This window comes from Hemicordylus capensis, chromosome 10, assembly GCF_027244095.1.
Source record: "Hemicordylus capensis ecotype Gifberg chromosome 10, rHemCap1.1.pri, whole genome shotgun sequence".
In the NCBI taxonomy this organism is placed as follows: domain Eukaryota; kingdom Metazoa; phylum Chordata; class Lepidosauria; order Squamata; family Cordylidae; genus Hemicordylus; species Hemicordylus capensis.
In genome coordinates this window covers 550,747-566,938 of record NC_069666.1, presented here as the reverse complement: position 1 = coordinate 566,938, position 16,192 = coordinate 550,747, and the positions used below count along the sequence as shown (strand labels likewise).

The window sequence follows — 16,192 nt, the reverse complement described above, 5'->3', positions numbered from 1 at the left end:
TGCGGCTTCCGCCTTCCCAAGTGCCACATCATCATATTACCAAATAAACCCAACACCATCATTATTTGCGGGGGGGGGAATATCATGGAGTTTAATGACCAGAAGGGAGACACCCCCCCCAACCTCGCTGTGGCCCTGCTTCCCAGGCAACAGGCCAATTCCAAAGCAGATTTGAAAATGCTCGTGAGAAATCAGGGGAGAGGCTGAGCGTGAGCAGTGAAACCTTGAACGGCCGCCTTAGAGTCTGGCAGGCTTTCTACCTGCTTGGAGACCTTCATCCAGGTTTTCTTCAGGCGGAAGATGGCGCTGCGGTTGAAGGCGGAGGTGATCTCCAGGACTGCGTTGTAATTGTGCAGGCACCGGCAGATATCCGCCACAGCGACCCACTTCTCGATGGCACTCGCCCTCATGGCAATGTCCTCATTGCGGAGGATTTCGGAGGCAATCAGGTTGCTGATCTGCAGGGAGGATTCGGGGAGGGGGCAGGTCTAGCAGTGGCTACTAGTCTTGATGGCTGCAGGCCACCTCCAGGCTCAGAGGCAGGAGGCCTCCAAATCCCAGCCACAGGGCAGCAAGGGCAGGAGAGAGAGAGAGAGGGCATGCCCACAACCCTTGCCCATGGGCTTCCCGGAGGCATCTGGGGTGGGCCACTGTGGGAAACAGGAGGCTGGACTAGACGGGCCTTAAGACCATAAGAAAAACCCTGCTGGCTCACGCCCAAGGAGCCCCTCTCGTCCAGCCTCCTGTTCCACCCAGCGGCCCACAGTGTTCTGATAGCAATAGCACTTACATTTATATACCGCTCTATAGCCGGAGCTCTCTAAGCGGTTTACAATGAATTAGCATATTGCCCCCAACATTCTGGGTACTCATTTTACCGACCTCGGAAGGATGGAAGGCTGAGTCAACCTTGAGCCCCTGGTCAGGATCGAACTTGCAACCTTCTGGTTACAGGGCAGCAGTTTTACCACTGCGCCACCCGGGGCTCCTATGAGTTCCTTCCGACCCTACAGCACAATGCCAGGAGGAGTCATCACCCGTGTAGGTGTTCCAGGAAGAATCCATGAGCAGAAGCCCCCAAGAATCTAGCATCCCACTCACAGCTCTTTCCTGACACCTCTTGCAGATATGAGACATTCGAAGCGGCTTCCTACAGAGCCAGATCCTTGGTCTATCACGGGCTGGCAGCAGGTCTCCGGGGGTTCAGACGGGCGATTTCCCCCTCCCTGCCCGCAGATGTGGCCAGCAGGGATTGACCTTCTGCATCCAAACATGGGCTCTGCCACTGACCCCTTTCCACAACATACAGCATTGTGTGTAAAGGGCTTCCCATGAAGTGCCCAAAATGTTTTCACCACCACTACAGGTGAAGGGCTCACTCACTACAAAAGCACTCAGGTCGGGGGGGGGGGGGGGGGAAGGCGCCCCGGACATTCGTGAGGTGGTTGTTGCTGCCACCTACTGGGGGTCTGTAGACAACACAACACTGGAACTAATCTTTTTCTTTCTTTTTTGCTTAAAAAACAAACAAACCAGTGCCTGAGACTGGTTTGGCCAGTTGCTAAACAAACACCAAAGCCTTTCAGCTTGCCCTTTCATTCCAAGCAGGCCCCCTGGAATCCTGCCCAAGCCAACGTCTGGCTGAGGGCTTTCCTTTGGGGGCTCCCACGGAGAAGAAGGCTAGGCCCTGGCAGAGGAAGAGCTGGTTAGGGTTAAGGGGAGGGGGGAGAGCCCTCGGGAGAGTGGCCAGGCCCCCCAGAATTCTGGGTTTCACCCGGATTTTAAGCCTCTCACCCAGATTGCTTCACCCACCCAGATTTCTTTCTTTCTTTCCCTTTTTTAAAGCTAAGCGCTAGCCCTTGTCAAAGTGGAGTTACGGAGCAAAACGTGCAGGCACACTTCTGCTCAAAAAACATTTTCCAGCCAGTTAACATCATATGCAAATTGGGCACCCAGGTTTGGAACGCCAGACTGGGGCCACCCTCGGCCCGCCATGGCCTGCAGCACAATGGCCTCTCTCCACAACCAGGAGCCGGCCTCCTCGCGGCCTGGAGGAGCCCCACTCACGTCATTGAAGTGCTTGGTGTTCTTCATGATGTACGGCGTCCTCTCGTTCTTTTCCACCTTCATCCAGCCTTGCCCAAAAAACTCCCTGTCAGTGAGAAACAGCAGGATCAACGTAGCCCTGTCTGGAGTCGGCAGGAGAGGCCTGCCCTGCACCGGAAACACGGGAGGAAGGGCCCTTCTGTGCTGGCTGGCCTGTGGACCTGGCTGGCTGGGGGCTGGATGTGCAGGATGGTGAAGGAAACTGTCACCCACGGACAGGCTCACCGTTCTCTGTGCCCAGATTTGCAGGTGCAAACTACCACATAGGAGCGTAGAAAGCTGCCATATATGGAGTCAGACCATTGGTCTATCTAGCTCACTATTGTCTTCACAGACTGGCAGCGGCTCCTCCAAGGTTGCAGGCAAGAGTCTCTCTCAGCCCTATCTTGGAGATGCTGCCAGGGAGGGAAACAGGAACCTGTAGATGCTCTTCCCAGAGCGGCTCCATCCCCTGCTGAGGGGAATCTCTTACAGGGCTCACACATCATCTCCCATCCATATGCAACCAGGGCAGACCCTGCTTAGCAAAGGGGACAAGTCCTGCTTGCCACCACAAGACCAGACCAGCTCTCCAATCCTCATGTATCAGAGAGAGGAGGAGACCCATGAGACCAATATCCATTGTATTAATCAAATAAGGGAATGGTCAGAAATCATGAGGCTGTCCAATAACTTTACTCCGGAAAAGTCAGTCTCTGCCTGCCCCCCCCCTCTGCCATTATATGTTTGGCAGGTGAGTTGCGTTCGCACAATCATTCAAATCTAGGTTTTAAGGTGGGTTACCGACATTGGTGTGATGGTGTGAAGCCACACCAAAGTGGGGGTCTCAGATGCATCCCCGGCCACAAACCAACTTGGCATGTGTTCACCCAATCACACTCATGTCGTTAACCCACCTCAAATATAGATTGAAATGATGGTGTGAACCAGTCAGGGTCTTTTCAGCAGTGGTGCCCAGATGGAAGAACAGCCCCTGACGAAAGCACATATCATTCCTTCCCGGTCCATTTAGGCGAGAAAACAGTCTTGAAATCAGCTGCCTCTTCTGACGCTTTGTTTTGCTTCTACACTTTGATTGTTTGCAGTTTAAGAAGCCAAACTGGTGAGCTGCTTTGAGAACAGGTTCATGTAGAAGAACGAGATGAAAATTAAAGAAACCAGGAGGGGCAAAAGGGTTGGCAAACGCTTGCCAGGTCCTTTAGCCAGCCCTGGTTTCTATGCCAATGCCAAAGACGTTTCAAAAAAGCTGGTGGCGCTGGGAGGGAGAAGAGCTGGCCAGGTTTTGCTACTCACTCGTAGGGAATCTTTTTGAAGACCAGATGATCCAGCAGGGTGAGCTGCTCAGCTATTTCCAGAGCCGAGTGGCTTTCGAAGGGCTCTGCCTTGACTCCCTCAGCCTAAAGGGGAGGAAACGAGGAGCCGTGCTGTCGACCTGGATGTCAGGCTCAGCATGGAAGCAAAGCAAAAGTTACAGGATGCTCTGAAGGCAGGACGGAGGATCAGGGCCCTTTCCTCCCAAGAACCATCCGGGCCTCTTTAGTGGGTGTCTGGGGGGGGGGTGTCAGTGTGTGTGACCCTAAAGCAGTGGGTAGGAGGGGCGATTGCACCCAGGGACATTTGGACTGGGCTTATTCTTCAGGAGGCACCTGAGCCTGGAGGCCCTACATAGCCAGGAGCCACTGGGAGAGAAAGAGGATGGCCCCCACACGCCTCCCAGCAGAGGAGTCTATGGGGCTGCACCTGCACACACTCAGAGGCCCACCAGGAGGCTTCCATAGTTTAACTTCGGTTGCAAAAAAGGCTCACTAAGTGGCCCAAGAGGCCAACTGGTTGCCAGGGAATACGGAAGCCGAAAGGAAAGCAATGAGCAGCCCAGCCAGGACCCCCGGGAGGGAGACGAGAGCTGCGGAGTGGGGAGCCCAGTTACCATCTGCAGGATTTCTTCCAGGGTGATCTGGTTGTCTCCGGGGTCCTCCTGAGACAGAGTCCTGGGATGGGAAACAAAGAGGCGGTGTGAGTGAGTGCCCAGCAGAGGGCGAGGCAGTGGGCATTCCTGGCTGGGAGGGAAAGGCCAGAGCTTCAGACTCCCGGGGGCTGGGCCAAGCGGGCCTGACTCTGGCCCAGAACACAGCCTGGCTGGGCCATTCTCAAGCTGGAAGCCGGCCCCACTTTCCCAGGCAGGCCCGGCAGCCCAAGCCCGGGGCGATTCCAGTGGATCCCCCAAGAAACCCCTGCTGCAGAAGGGGACTGGCTTGCTGGCCAGCTGAGCAGCTCCTGGCTGCAAATTGCCTTTCCCCAGCCACTTTCCCACAGCAGTGGCCCCGTGAGCCACTGGCAGCCGGCAGACACCAGCCAAGGGGCCCCCAGGCTCTCCTGTGCCGGGCTGGGGCTTTCGCTCCCACACAGCAACGGCTACGACAGCACAGCGGGCGAGGGGGAGGGGCGCGTGTCTTGGCCCCCGTCCTGCTTCTGTGTCCTGCCGTCGGCAAAGTGGCTGACTTGCCCATCTGCTTGCCAGCCACTGGCCTGTCAGGGGGCAACCTTCTGGGGCATCCCGACTTGCCTGATGATGTTGGCAGCTGCTTTTCTCTCTTGAGTCAGGAGTTCTGGGTCATGGATGACGTCCTCCAGAAAGCTGATCACTTTATATTTCAGCTCATCATTGGTTTCAAAATCCTGCAAAGATACATATAGATTTAAAAAACAAAACAAAAACAAAAACCCACACGTGCATACCCAGGTGAGTTTGGGGCCAGGTCATGTTTTCCCCACTAGCTAGAAGAACCTGGCTTGGAAAAGCGCAGAGTGACCCACTTCAGTCTCTCCCTCTCCCTCTCTCTTTCTTTCCAGTGATTATTTTCCATGGAAAGCCCTGCAGAGCTTGAGTTAAAGTGGGGTGGGGGGAACCTTTGTCCTGGCCCTCCATGCCACCCTCTTCAGGAGGTGTGGGGCATGCTCTGGCTCCCGTGGAGAATGCCAGGGAGTGGGGCCTGTGGATAACCCCCCCCCGTCACCACACACACACTGGAGCACTGGCAAAGGTTTCCCGGGGGGGGGGGCTGCACTGGGTGCCTGCCTGGCATGACGAAGGAAGTTTCTCCCCCGCTTGTCAAGGACAGCCTGTGTGGGCTGCAGAGCTGCTACAGCAGGAGGAGGCGGATTTCCGAAGGATTGATTCTGACTCTTAATAGGACGCTGCCTGGCCTTTCCCGGGTTCAAGGTGGCTTACATCAAAGACACATAAAACCATCCTGACGCTCCTGACAAGCCAGCAGACATTCCGCAGCCCAGAAGGGAGGCGAGCCCAGAGCCCGGACAGACGGATCTTTTGCATCCAGAGCTGCTGCTCCAGCAGGGACTTCCTTGCCAGCTCCTCTGGGGGCTGCAAACAGTCCCTGCCCCACTCAGAGCGCTACAGAACAACATGGCTCTGGTGATGTCAGGAGTCCATAGCAGCTTGTCCTAATGAGGGGTGTGTGTGTGTGTGTGTGTGTGTGTGTTCGTGTTCGTGTTCGCCAGAGGTTGCTCCTCCCTCTCCCTCCCCACCCAAGAGCAACGCTGCCCACAAGCTGGCCATCCGTCAGGTAGAGCTCTACCTGATGAATGGCCAGCCTGCAAGCAGTGTGGCTCTCGGGCGGGGAAGGAGAGAGAGACGCAGCCAGCGCTGCTGGGAACCCCCCCTGGGTGGGGGGGCGCCCTCTGACTCCGGAACCGGGGACTGAGAGTGGGCCCAGGCAGACCCCGGGTGCAACCCCAGCCAGCAGCCGGGTGTAGAGACGGCTCTTTTGGAGAGCCAAAGACGCCACAACCAGGCTGGGCGTTGTACCCAGTAAGTGTCCCCCACCACACTGCCAAGGATGCGAGGGAGGGGGCCTCAAGCGACTTATGCATGCATGTATATATGTATGCATTTAAAATATCTATACCCCGCCCCTCCAGTGCACGACTGCTCGGGGCGGCTCACAACCATAAAATAGATACAATGTAAAATAAAACTAATAAAATTAAGCAAACAAGTTAAAACTCCAGGATAAAGCCACAATCAGAATTAAGCTTCAGATTAAAAGTTATTTTAAAAGCTAAACATGGAGAATTAAAAGAACTAAAAACTAAAGAACCTACCAGATATAACCGAAGATGGAACATTAAAAAGCCTCTTTGAAAAGATGTTTGGAGTTGTTTAGCAAAACAAACAAACGAACAAAAACACTGAGGAAGGGAGCATGGCAAAGCTCTGCAGGGAGGGCTGTTCGTCAGCATGGCGATATGGAGGAGCCTCCATGTTCAGAGGCAGCGTGCCACAGAATCGCCGCTGCTGGGAAGCCAGGACTGAGGGGGGGGGGCTGCTGCCATGGGCTTCTCGGAGCCCTCGGCTTGGCCCCTGTCGGGAGGCTGGCTGCAACTGCGCTCTGAGCCAGCCGGGCCCTCCTGCTGCTGCCGCTGCCCGCACGTGCTCACGCGGCGGAGAGGGAGGAGGGCCGGCCGAAGCAGGCAGCGGGCCTGCGGGGGCCGAGCGAGGCGAGGCGAGGCGAGGCGAGGCGGGGCGGGGGGGGGGTACCTGGGCGTGCTTGGAGACCCAGTGCCTCAGGACGTTGAGCACCCGGTTGGTGGCCGCTCTCCGGATCACAAACTCCTTGTCTCCATTGCGTTGGTCGGGGGGGAAGCCTGGAAAGAGCGAGGCACACACAGCAGACGCCCCGTCACCGGGTGGGCTCCACACGCCACCAGGCACCGCGGGACGGAGGAAGCTGCCTCCTCCCGAGTCCGCCCCTTGGCCCATCTAGCTCCGGATGGTCGACTCTGGCTGGCAGCGGCTCTCCCAGGTTTCCGGCGGGGTGGAGTCTTTTCCAGGCCTACTTGGAGATGCTGCCGCCGGGGACTGGACCTGCCCCCGCCCCCGCCCCCGCCCCCGCCCCCTGCATCCACGCAGGCCGATGCTCCCCCGCCCCCAAGACCACAGGGACACGGGAGGAGGCTGCTTCCTATGCCGAGGCAGCAGACCCCCCCCCCAGGCCCCGTCCCTCTCGCTCAGGCGGGTCGGCTCCGGAGGGCTTTTTGCGGAGGGCTCCATGCCGCGCCCTGGCCTGGGCTCGCCGTCCGCAACCGCCTCCCTCCCGCGGAGCCTGTTCCCTGGCTGGGGGAGCGGGGGGGGCGCGTCATGGCCACCCTAGGCGATTCCTCCCCCAGCCAGCCGTCGGGGAGGGGGTCCGGCTGCTCCTCGCCGGGAGACTCTCGGTCCCGCTGGCTCCCACCGCGCCAGACCTCCTCATCCCCGGCCCCGCAAGCCTCCAATAAAGCCACCAGAGCAATCGCCCCCCACCCTCCCCGGCATCCCCCCCTCCAGCTGCTGCCCGTCGTGCCAGCTGGGGCGGGGGGGGCTTCTCCTCTGGGCCACCGGAGGCCACCTGCTGGGCCAGGCTGCGGGTTCCTGGCTCTCCCTGGCAACCGGGGAAGGTCCCCGCTGGCTTTGGCGGCGGTACCCAGGGGCTGTGTGGCCTCCATCTTCTCGCCCCCCCCCCCCCCGACCGGCAGGAAGGCCAGACCCGACAGCTCCCACCACCCCAGCCGCAGGCAAAAGTCCAGCCACATCTGACTGGCAGCGGCAGGAATCCTTGCATGGCGATGCTCCTGCCAGGGAGTGAAGCTGGGACCTTCTGCACACACAGCAGATGCCCTGACCCCCCCCCCAGCGACAGCCCCCTCCCCATCTTGGCTTGACTCCTTTCAGGCAGCGACACTCCTGGGAAAAGCCCCCCCCCCCATGGAGAAGGGCAACTCGGGTGGGGACTGGACATGACCAAGGCTGAGAGAAATCTCTGTGTGAGGCAGAGGCAATGCCCCCCCCCTTTTCCACAGCACTAGGGATCACCCCGTGAAACTTAGGAGCTGTCAGTGAGGAACAGAGAGAATAAAGGACAGCTTCTTCACTACATGTGTGGAACTCATTGCCACAGGAAAGTGATGGCCAAAAGGTTCAGTGACTTTAATGGAGGATTGGACACATGCTTGGGGAAGAACAGCCCATGACTATCCGTTATGATAGATGTATGTGGCCTCCAGCTCCAGGGGCAGTCTACCTCTGAGAACTGGGACGGACTAGTGGGAGAGGGCTACTGTTACCTTACTGGCCTTCTTCCCCACCCTGCTTGTGAGCTGCCTGGAAGCAACTGCTTGGTCACTGTGCAAAACAGGATCCTGGCCTAGGTGGAGCTCTGCTCCGACCCAGCGGGGCTCCTCTTACCCTCTTGCAAAACCGGGGGCCTTGCCAGTCTGAAGGGCTCGCTCGCTCTCTTCTCCAGAAGGAGCTGCCCCCCCCGCCCCCCCGGCACTCTCCCCCCCCCCCCCCGGAGCCCGGCTCTCTCACCAGCACTTGCTAGGGACATCCGCCGGTACTTCTCCTTGGTCGGGGTGCCCTCGTTGGCTCCAGCGGTGGCGATCGCAAAGGCAGAGGCAGCAGAGAGGGCACTGCGGCTGTTGTCCAGCTCCCGACAAGAGGTCATCACCACTCCGTTGTTGTAGGAGAACAAAGGGAATTCTGCAGGGGGCAGAGAAGAAGCCCAGCCGCTGATCCCAGGACGACGGCATCCTTCCCGTGGGCTTCCTTCCTGTCCAGCGCCTGGGAGTCCCCCCGGGAGTGTGCATTCACAGCCCTGCTGAAGGCCTCTGCCCCAGAGGGGGCTGCTGCTCTGCTCCTTTCGAGGCTTTGGAGCCGGGGTCTCCAGGGCCGCCACCGCCTCCCACGGGACTCTGCCCAAGCTTTGAACCATCTTCTCTGGGTGCCTCTGCTTTCCCAGGGGAGGTGGGTGGTGGCGGCAGCCAGAAGTGCACCTAGGTCATTGTGGAGCCTGGACCTCAAGGCCTTGGGAGGCCCCGCTGCTGCAAGTTACGCATTGTTTTCTAACACATAGGTTCTTGAGGACACAAACTGCACCACCCAGGACAGGATTTGGGGGCCCCCAGGGGGTGTGAAGCTAGGTGGCCAGCCAAATTCTGGCTTAAGGCCCATTTGACCCATGAGTATACCCCTTAGGTTCTGGCAACTCTGGTGTGAAGGCCCTGGACTTTGGCCCCAAAGTCCAGCTGTAAGAGCGCCTCTGGCAGCAGCAGCAGCTGGAAAACAGCCTTTTGGGGGGTGGCTCCCCATCTCTGCACTCACTGTGCTCCCCAGAGAGACCCGCTTGGTCCTGTCTCTGCTGCCTTTGAAGGCCTTGTTCTCCTCTGCTTTCAAAGGCAGGTTCATCATGGTAGTTGTAACAGATATGCCGTTCTCATGGACTGGAGGAGGAGGACCGTGCCTAAAGCCCCTTCCCATCCACCAGCAGCATCGGCCCGTCTTCCTCTGCTCACCCAGCCGCCTTCTTCTTCCCGGCCACCTCATGAGCTGCAGCTGCTCACACCTGCTCCCCCCACCCGTCTGTTGCTGATGAAGGCGTGGTGAGCCAACATGCTCAGCCCCAACTCCTCGGTCCCCTCCAATGACCTCTCGGTGGTCGGCCATCTCTCTGTTTGTTTTCTCTCTCCCTCTCTGTCCATAGTGAACCCAGGGCGGCTGACAGCATCAGTCCGGATTGAAAACACCCCAAAGCCTGGAAAGGAGCCGCTGGAAACAAGCACTGCTTTCTGAGGAAGCTGCTTCCGTGCACCAGCCCCTGAGCTCCTCTTCTCCAAGAGCCAGCCTTGGCGCTCTTCTCCAAGGGTGCGCATGCACGCTGTGTCCGGCCCTGCCTGGATCCAAAGTGCCGCCAGCCCCCTCCAGGCTCCCCCCTCCCCTGCTGCCACCATTACCTGAAGCGTTCTTGCCTCGGGCCGGCTTCGGGGTGGTGGGCGAGCGGGTGGGCGAGCTCTCCGCCTCCGCCTCGTCACTCAGGTTGTGGTCCACATCAGACTCTTCTCGGACAGAGACCTCTGAGCCTGGGGGGGACGAGCCGCACAGCCCCCGTGACTTCTCACACACACAGGAGGCCTCTTCCAGGAGGACTGAGAGAGCGCGGCTGACTCTGCTCTGGGGTGGCCCGCCACCCTCGGGGGCTTCTCTGGGGCTGGCACTGCCAGGGACCTGCTTCCCCTGGGCATGAGGAGAAGGGGGCCCCCTCCAGACCAGACTCCTCCTCTGCCCGGCCTGGGCCGGATCCTGGCAGCCACTCCGCCGAAGGGCCGCTCGGTTACCCAGGGACAGGAGCTGCGACTCTCCGCCCGGGCACCTGCTCAGCCAGGGAGCAGGGTGGCGCACGGAGCCCCCCCCGGCGGGACCCCCGAGCCCTGACCCCAGCAGCCCGGCTCACACCCTCCTCGGGCGAGGCAGGACTCACTTTGCTTGCTCAGCAGAGCCTCCTCCGGCTTCTCGGCGGCTCCTTCCGCCTCGTCCGGGATCTTGCTGGCGTAGTTGCTGGACACGTAGAGCTTGTTGATGTCGAGGGCGGTCTTGCTGAAGGGCGACATGGAGGAGTACATGCCCGCGTAGCCATTGGAGGAAGAGCAGCCCAGGGCGGCCAGGTCCAGGGCCTTCCCGCCCGTGATGATGGGGATGTTGAGGGAGAGCTTCCGCCGGCGGCTGGGAGAGGACGACTTGGTGATGGAGAGGGGAGGCGGGGAGGAGAACTTCCGGTTGGCCCGCGGGGACTTGGGGGGCTCTCCGTAGAGGAGCTTGGTGTTCTGGCTGCTTGCAAACAAGAGCTCCAGTGACCTTGGTGGGGGGGGAAGCAGACGCCCCATTTAGCGCCTCAGTCTTTGCCAGCCCAGACAGCACAGCAGGCAGGCTGCTTGTCCCAGTCCAGCCTGGCTGCTACTGGTGTGTGTGTGGCCGGCTTATGGCCTCTGTGGTTATGTGGCCTTGATATTGTGAATTAACGGTGGGCTTTATTGCTCATTGATTAGCCGCCTTGAAAACGCATATTATGAGATGGTATATACATCTATTAAGGCCCAGTTCACACAATTATTCGTCCCTAGGTTCAGTGTGGGTTACTGACATTAGTGTGACGGTGTGGACTCAGGCCAAGCTGGCTGATGGCCAGAGATGAGTCTGAGATTCCTGCCTTGGCTGACACAGCCACGCCAGTGTCGGGAGCCCACATTAAACCTAGATTCCAATGACTGTGTGAGCCAGGCCTGATTAGAGGAAACAAAGTTCCTGGGAGGGCAAGCACACCTTTGCTCAAGGAACCTGCCCCACACCCCACGGGGCAACTGCCCCATGGCATACTGCTGACTGGGGTGCTCTGGCACCCAAGACCCCCAAGACGCCATCAATGGCCAGGAAGGCAACCTGGCACCAGCCATCTCCACTCAAGCCCTTGGCCTCAGCCCTGCTCAGCTCCCTCCTGGGCAGCGTCCAGCCCCGGCTCGGTGCAGTGCCTGCCCCACAGAGCACAGTCCGCAGGCTGCTTGGAACGGCGGCCTTGGGCGTCTCTCAAGAAGGAGGTCGGCGGTTTGGGCTCAGGGCTGGGCTGAGGCCGAGGCGCACTGCCCAGCTGGCCAAGACAGAGAACAGCAGGGAGGACGGCACGGGGGTGTTTTCTCCCCCGGCCAATGGCTGGCTGGTTGCTGGGGTCATGTGTCCGCTTCACAGCCCTCTAATCGCTTCCTGGGTCAGTAGCTGGAATACTTGCTCTCCCTGCTGCGGCTGCTGCTGCTGCTGCCCAGCCTACTCTCATGGCATCCGCACTGCAGTCCTCGCCACAAATTGTAATGAATCCCACCCCAGCAGGTGGGCAGGTAAAAGGTACAGCGTGCCGTCGAGTCGGTGTCGACTCCTGGCACCCACGGAGCTGCCCTGTGGTTGTCTTTGGTGGATTACAGGAAGGGTTGACCATGGCCGCCTCCCGCGCAGGATGAGATGACGATGCCTCCCAGCACCGTTCCTCTATCGCTGCTGCTGCCCAATAGAGGTGTTCCCCATAGTCTGGGAAACAGACCAGCGGGGATTCGAACCGGCAGCCTCTGGCTTAGTAGTCGAGCCATCTCCCCGCTGTGCCATGAGGTGGGGAGAGGGGACCCCCAAGACTCACCTGGCCGGAATGGCACTGATCGGCTTCTTGTAGATGGTGATCAGCTTGTCCAAGACAATCATAGCCGTGGTGAAGACCCGGTAAGAATGCAGGAAGGTGTTGAGGAAGTCGATGCTGAGGAATCTCAGGTCGGTCAGCCTCTCCAACAGCCGCTCCACACTGGCGTAGCGGATCTGCAGGACTTTGCAGGAATTCATGGTTTTGCTGAATCGGATGTCGACGTCGTCGCAGTACAAGCTGGCGTCAGACCTGGAGGGGCAGGAAACGATGCCCAGGGCAACCCTGAGACCTCTTCCTGGCGATGCCTCTCGGCACCAGAGTGGAGGAGGACAAGAATGTTCCGGCCCCACTCAGAAAGGCCTTTTCCGCCAGATCCAAGAGGATTCTTGGCCACATGGAGGTGGGGCCACGGTCTGCTCAGCTGGCTTCCAAACCCCTTATCGGTCTGGACGCAATAATTTTGCTAGCATTTGATAACCCCAGGAGAGCAAAAGTGCCCATGAAAACAGGCTTCTAATGAACCCCCCCTTCGCGGCAAAGACTTACTTGATCATCTGGGGAACGGTGACTTTTGAGTTCTCCTCAAAGGCGTTCATCATTAGCCCGTTACACCGAATGTTGTCTACACACTGGAAGACACACGGATGGGACAGCTTGTGGAGAACGAAAGTCAACCTCAAAAGGGGTGGGGGGCTTTTGTGAGACCACCACCACCAACCAGAAAGCACCAGTCCTCATCGCTCCCCAGAATGCAGCCCAGCACCCACTGGGTCACCCTACGAGGGGAGAAGAGGCAGGGATGGGCGATGGGGAAGCAGGGTGGCTCCATGGCCCGGGGTGCTTCCTCTCTGCCGGCTGGCGCAGCAGCAGACCAGCCCGCAGGACAGCCACGTGGGCTCGGGCCCCACACCAGTCCCCAGCCCTGGGGGGGCCTGATGGGACAGTGGGTGGTGGCTCTTCTGTACCTGGCTGATGTCGCTGGTCCAGGCAGCCTTCTCCTGCCTGGACGAGGCCACGAGGATAACGGTGAACGAGGAGCTGTCTTTGGGTTCCACCACAATCTTGAAGTCAAGGTGGTCGATTTCTTGCCCGGATCCTTTGGCTTGACAAGAGAGAGAGCAGGGGGGACCTGAGAGGGCAAGGGGCAGCTGAGCCAGCGGGGGCTGGGCTGGGGGGCTCTGGGGGAGGCCATGAGCAGTCCTGGCATCTGGGGAGCCAGGCATGAGTGGTTGGGGCACGGGGACTTCTCCGCCTGTGCTGATGCCGACCTTCCGCTCTGCTTAGGGGCTGCAACACCCGCTGCCTTCCTGGCTGCACCCGTCTGACTCCTCTGGGTGGTGACGAACGCCACAAGTGGGGACAGGAGGCGGTGCCTTCTTCTGGCACCGGGAGGCTCCTTCTTTGCTCAGAGACCATCTGGGCTTCGTCTGCCCCCCCCACTCCTGATTGAGTCATGCCTTGGAATTCCTTGCCAGATACCACCCTGGATCCTTCCAGGAGCAGGTCTGTGGGTCGTCTGCCCCAGGGGGCTTCCCTGCTCTTTGCTTTGTGGGGGGGGGCGCTGAGGAGGCAGAGGTGCCCTCCAAGAAAAGCAGCACAGCCGGGGAAGGAGATCAAGGGGAGGGGAAGAGGGCCTGATGGGCCTGAGGGGTCCAGGGCCTGTCTGGGGAGGAGCCAGACTCCAAGAGCTGTCTGGCGTGAGAGGCAGGCTGGTCATGTGGGGGGGGGGGAGACGCTGGGGCTGGCACCTACTGTCCTCATCGGTGCTCTCGGTGTCTTCCACCAGGGTGCAGTCGATGAGGGAGATCACTCCGTTCTGAAAGAGACAGGAAGAAGGCAGATGCCAGCCATGCCTTTCCCACTGGGGGGTGCTTTTGGGGGGCTCCTTCCCCAGCACTGCCTCCCTGTCAGCCCCCCCCCCCATGGCAGCTGCTCTGAAGAGGAGAAGCAGCAGCAGCAGCAGCCGCAAGAGCTCCCTGTTGGGCCAGCACAGACTGGGTCCCGGGGGGGGGGGAATCAACGCCCTCCAGGGAGGCTGGGCTCCCACCCCGATGACCCTCCCCCACCTGAGCAGAGTCTCCTTGCTTGCTCAAGCATGCAAATGCTTCCTAGCCGAAATGCTTAGGAGGCTGGCGGCGGCTTGAATGGCGAGATCTCCGCCCCATGGACAGAGGGACTGTGTTCTGGCTCCCAGAAAAAACCAACCTTCCCGAAGAAGACTGCCGCTGACTGCTGCCCCCTGCTCGCTGAGCAAAGAGGCCCCTTGCCCAAGCGGTGAGTCCCTTTACTGAGCAGAGGGGGAGCAACCGGCCCTGTCCAGCCCCAGCACAGCATCCCTCCCGTGGCTGTGGCTGGAGTTTCTTTTCTAGATGGTGAGCCCTTTGGGGACAGGGACCCATCTTTATTTATTTATATCTCTGTAAACTGCTTGGGGGACTTTTGCTGAAAAGCAGGATATAAATATGAGTTGTCATCGCTGCCGGTTCCTTGAACTCTGACGGAAAGAGGGGCTCAGTCTGTCCTCCTCACTTGCCTGGAGTGTTAATGTTCCGCACAAGTTGTAAGGCAGAAGTAGGGAGGCCCTTGAGCCATGACCTGCAAGGGAGCTAGGCAGACAGAGCTGCTGCTGAGGGTGGCAACTGGGTCGCTCTTCTCTGCAACTCGTTTCCCAGCAGCCATCAGAGGCTGGAGAGGCACAAAGCTGCATGCCGGGACAAGGGAGGTGCCTCCTGCAGAAGCAGCAGCGTCTCTGGTGCTCGGCCCCTCTCACCTTGGTCAGGTGCAGCTTCCCGCCGGAGCCCCTGGTGCAAATGATCAGGTGCTTGGAGAAGAGGAAGCACTGCCTCTCGCCCTCCTTCCGCAGGGACAAGGAGCCCAGGCGCCCCCGGGGGATCTTCCCCTTCTCGGACATTGGCACTTGGATGAGGGAACCTGGCAGGGGGGCAAAGAAAGACCTACTCAGCAGCCCTGCAGGGTCCCTGGTGGCTGGGCAGAAGCCCTCACAGCCCCCCCCCCAGGGGGGCACTTTCCAGATTACCCGCTCAACAGCAGCAAAATGCTTTGGTTCAGGCAAATAGCATTTAAAATGTAATTAGCAAAGCTACCAGCAGAGGGAGCAGTCTCACGAAAACGAACAACCGGAAAATATGGCCACTTTTTCATGCTGGACCGACAACGTTCTAGCACTAAATCGCAGCGACTAAATCCGAATCAAGGCCTCCGAAATGTGAATGGCACCCTGCTGATAGCGTAGGGACTACGGGGTCACAACACAGGGAGTGCGGAAGCACACTCTGCAGGTATGTCATGACCCTGTTGCAGGGTCTGATCTGGAAAGCACCCTGGGCCATGAGCAATTGGGCAGCGGGGAGCGCAGGCTGCAGCAGGCTGCAGCAGGCTGCTGGGGCGGCCCTCTGGGAGCCAGGAGGGAAGGGCTACCTTGTCTGACAAAGGTCTGGCTGGTGTCCAAGAGGATCTCGCAGCCTTCAATAATCATCCTCTCAATGGCCAAGTTCTTCCGGATGTTTTCGGTCTCGCTTACTTCATCGTGCATTATTCTATGGGAAGAGAAGAGAGTCAGTGGAATGCCGTCTGCGGAGGTGGCTGGACTCAGCCCCACTTTCCACCCCTGCCCTCCCACTTCCCACCTCGAACATTTGCTGGACCATCACAGAAAGCAGCCTGGGCAATGCCAAGGGAGCCTTTTGCCTGGTGAAGCTTCCCCTGCGCCTGAGCTGGTGGGCCAGGCAGTTGCCAGTGGAGAGGTCCAATCCCTGCCTGCTGTGGACACTCAGAGCAGGACTGAGTGGGGCTGTTTACAGGGCGGAGGGGACATGCCTCTCTGGGTTTTGTGCAGCCCCGAGCACACTGCTGGCAATGTTACTGGAGCCAGTGTGGTGTCGTCAGAGTGTTGGACTAGGACCAGGGAAACCCGAGTCTCTCTCCAACTCGGCTTGAGTACAGATGGCAGCTTATTTGCCCCCAATGTGATAATTACACAAAAAGCTGAGAAGTTTAGCACTCATTAAGGATGTGAGCGATCTGTGTGGCAAGGAGCCCACTGCTGGGCCCCCCACCGC

At 59.2% G+C, this 16,192-nt stretch overlaps 1 protein-coding gene across 5 annotated transcripts in view; it reads right to left on the bottom strand.

Moving 5' to 3' along the window:
- Window positions 1-16,192, bottom strand: part of RASGRF1 (Ras protein specific guanine nucleotide releasing factor 1) — a 42,187-nt gene that overhangs the window by 3,337 nt on the left and 22,658 nt on the right. For all 5 annotated transcript variants that reach the window (XM_053272395.1, XM_053272396.1, XM_053272399.1 and 2 more), the window contains 15 exons: window positions 15,552-15,670; window positions 14,884-15,044; window positions 13,866-13,929; window positions 13,079-13,215; window positions 12,660-12,742; window positions 12,114-12,362; window positions 10,416-10,789; window positions 9,892-10,017; window positions 8,471-8,641; window positions 6,665-6,771; window positions 4,670-4,782; window positions 4,034-4,094; window positions 3,400-3,503; window positions 2,068-2,152; window positions 261-458 (listed from right to left, as the gene is read on the bottom strand). In XM_053272395.1, coding sequence (XP_053128370.1) covers window positions 261-458; window positions 2,068-2,152; window positions 3,400-3,503; window positions 4,034-4,094; window positions 4,670-4,782; window positions 6,665-6,771; window positions 8,471-8,641; window positions 9,892-10,017; window positions 10,416-10,789; window positions 12,114-12,362; window positions 12,660-12,742; window positions 13,079-13,215; window positions 13,866-13,929; window positions 14,884-15,044; window positions 15,552-15,670 — 2,152 coding nt within the window. The remainder of the gene's footprint in view (window positions 1-260; window positions 459-2,067; window positions 2,153-3,399; window positions 3,504-4,033; window positions 4,095-4,669; window positions 4,783-6,664; window positions 6,772-8,470; window positions 8,642-9,891; window positions 10,018-10,415; window positions 10,790-12,113; window positions 12,363-12,659; window positions 12,743-13,078; window positions 13,216-13,865; window positions 13,930-14,883; window positions 15,045-15,551; window positions 15,671-16,192) is intronic.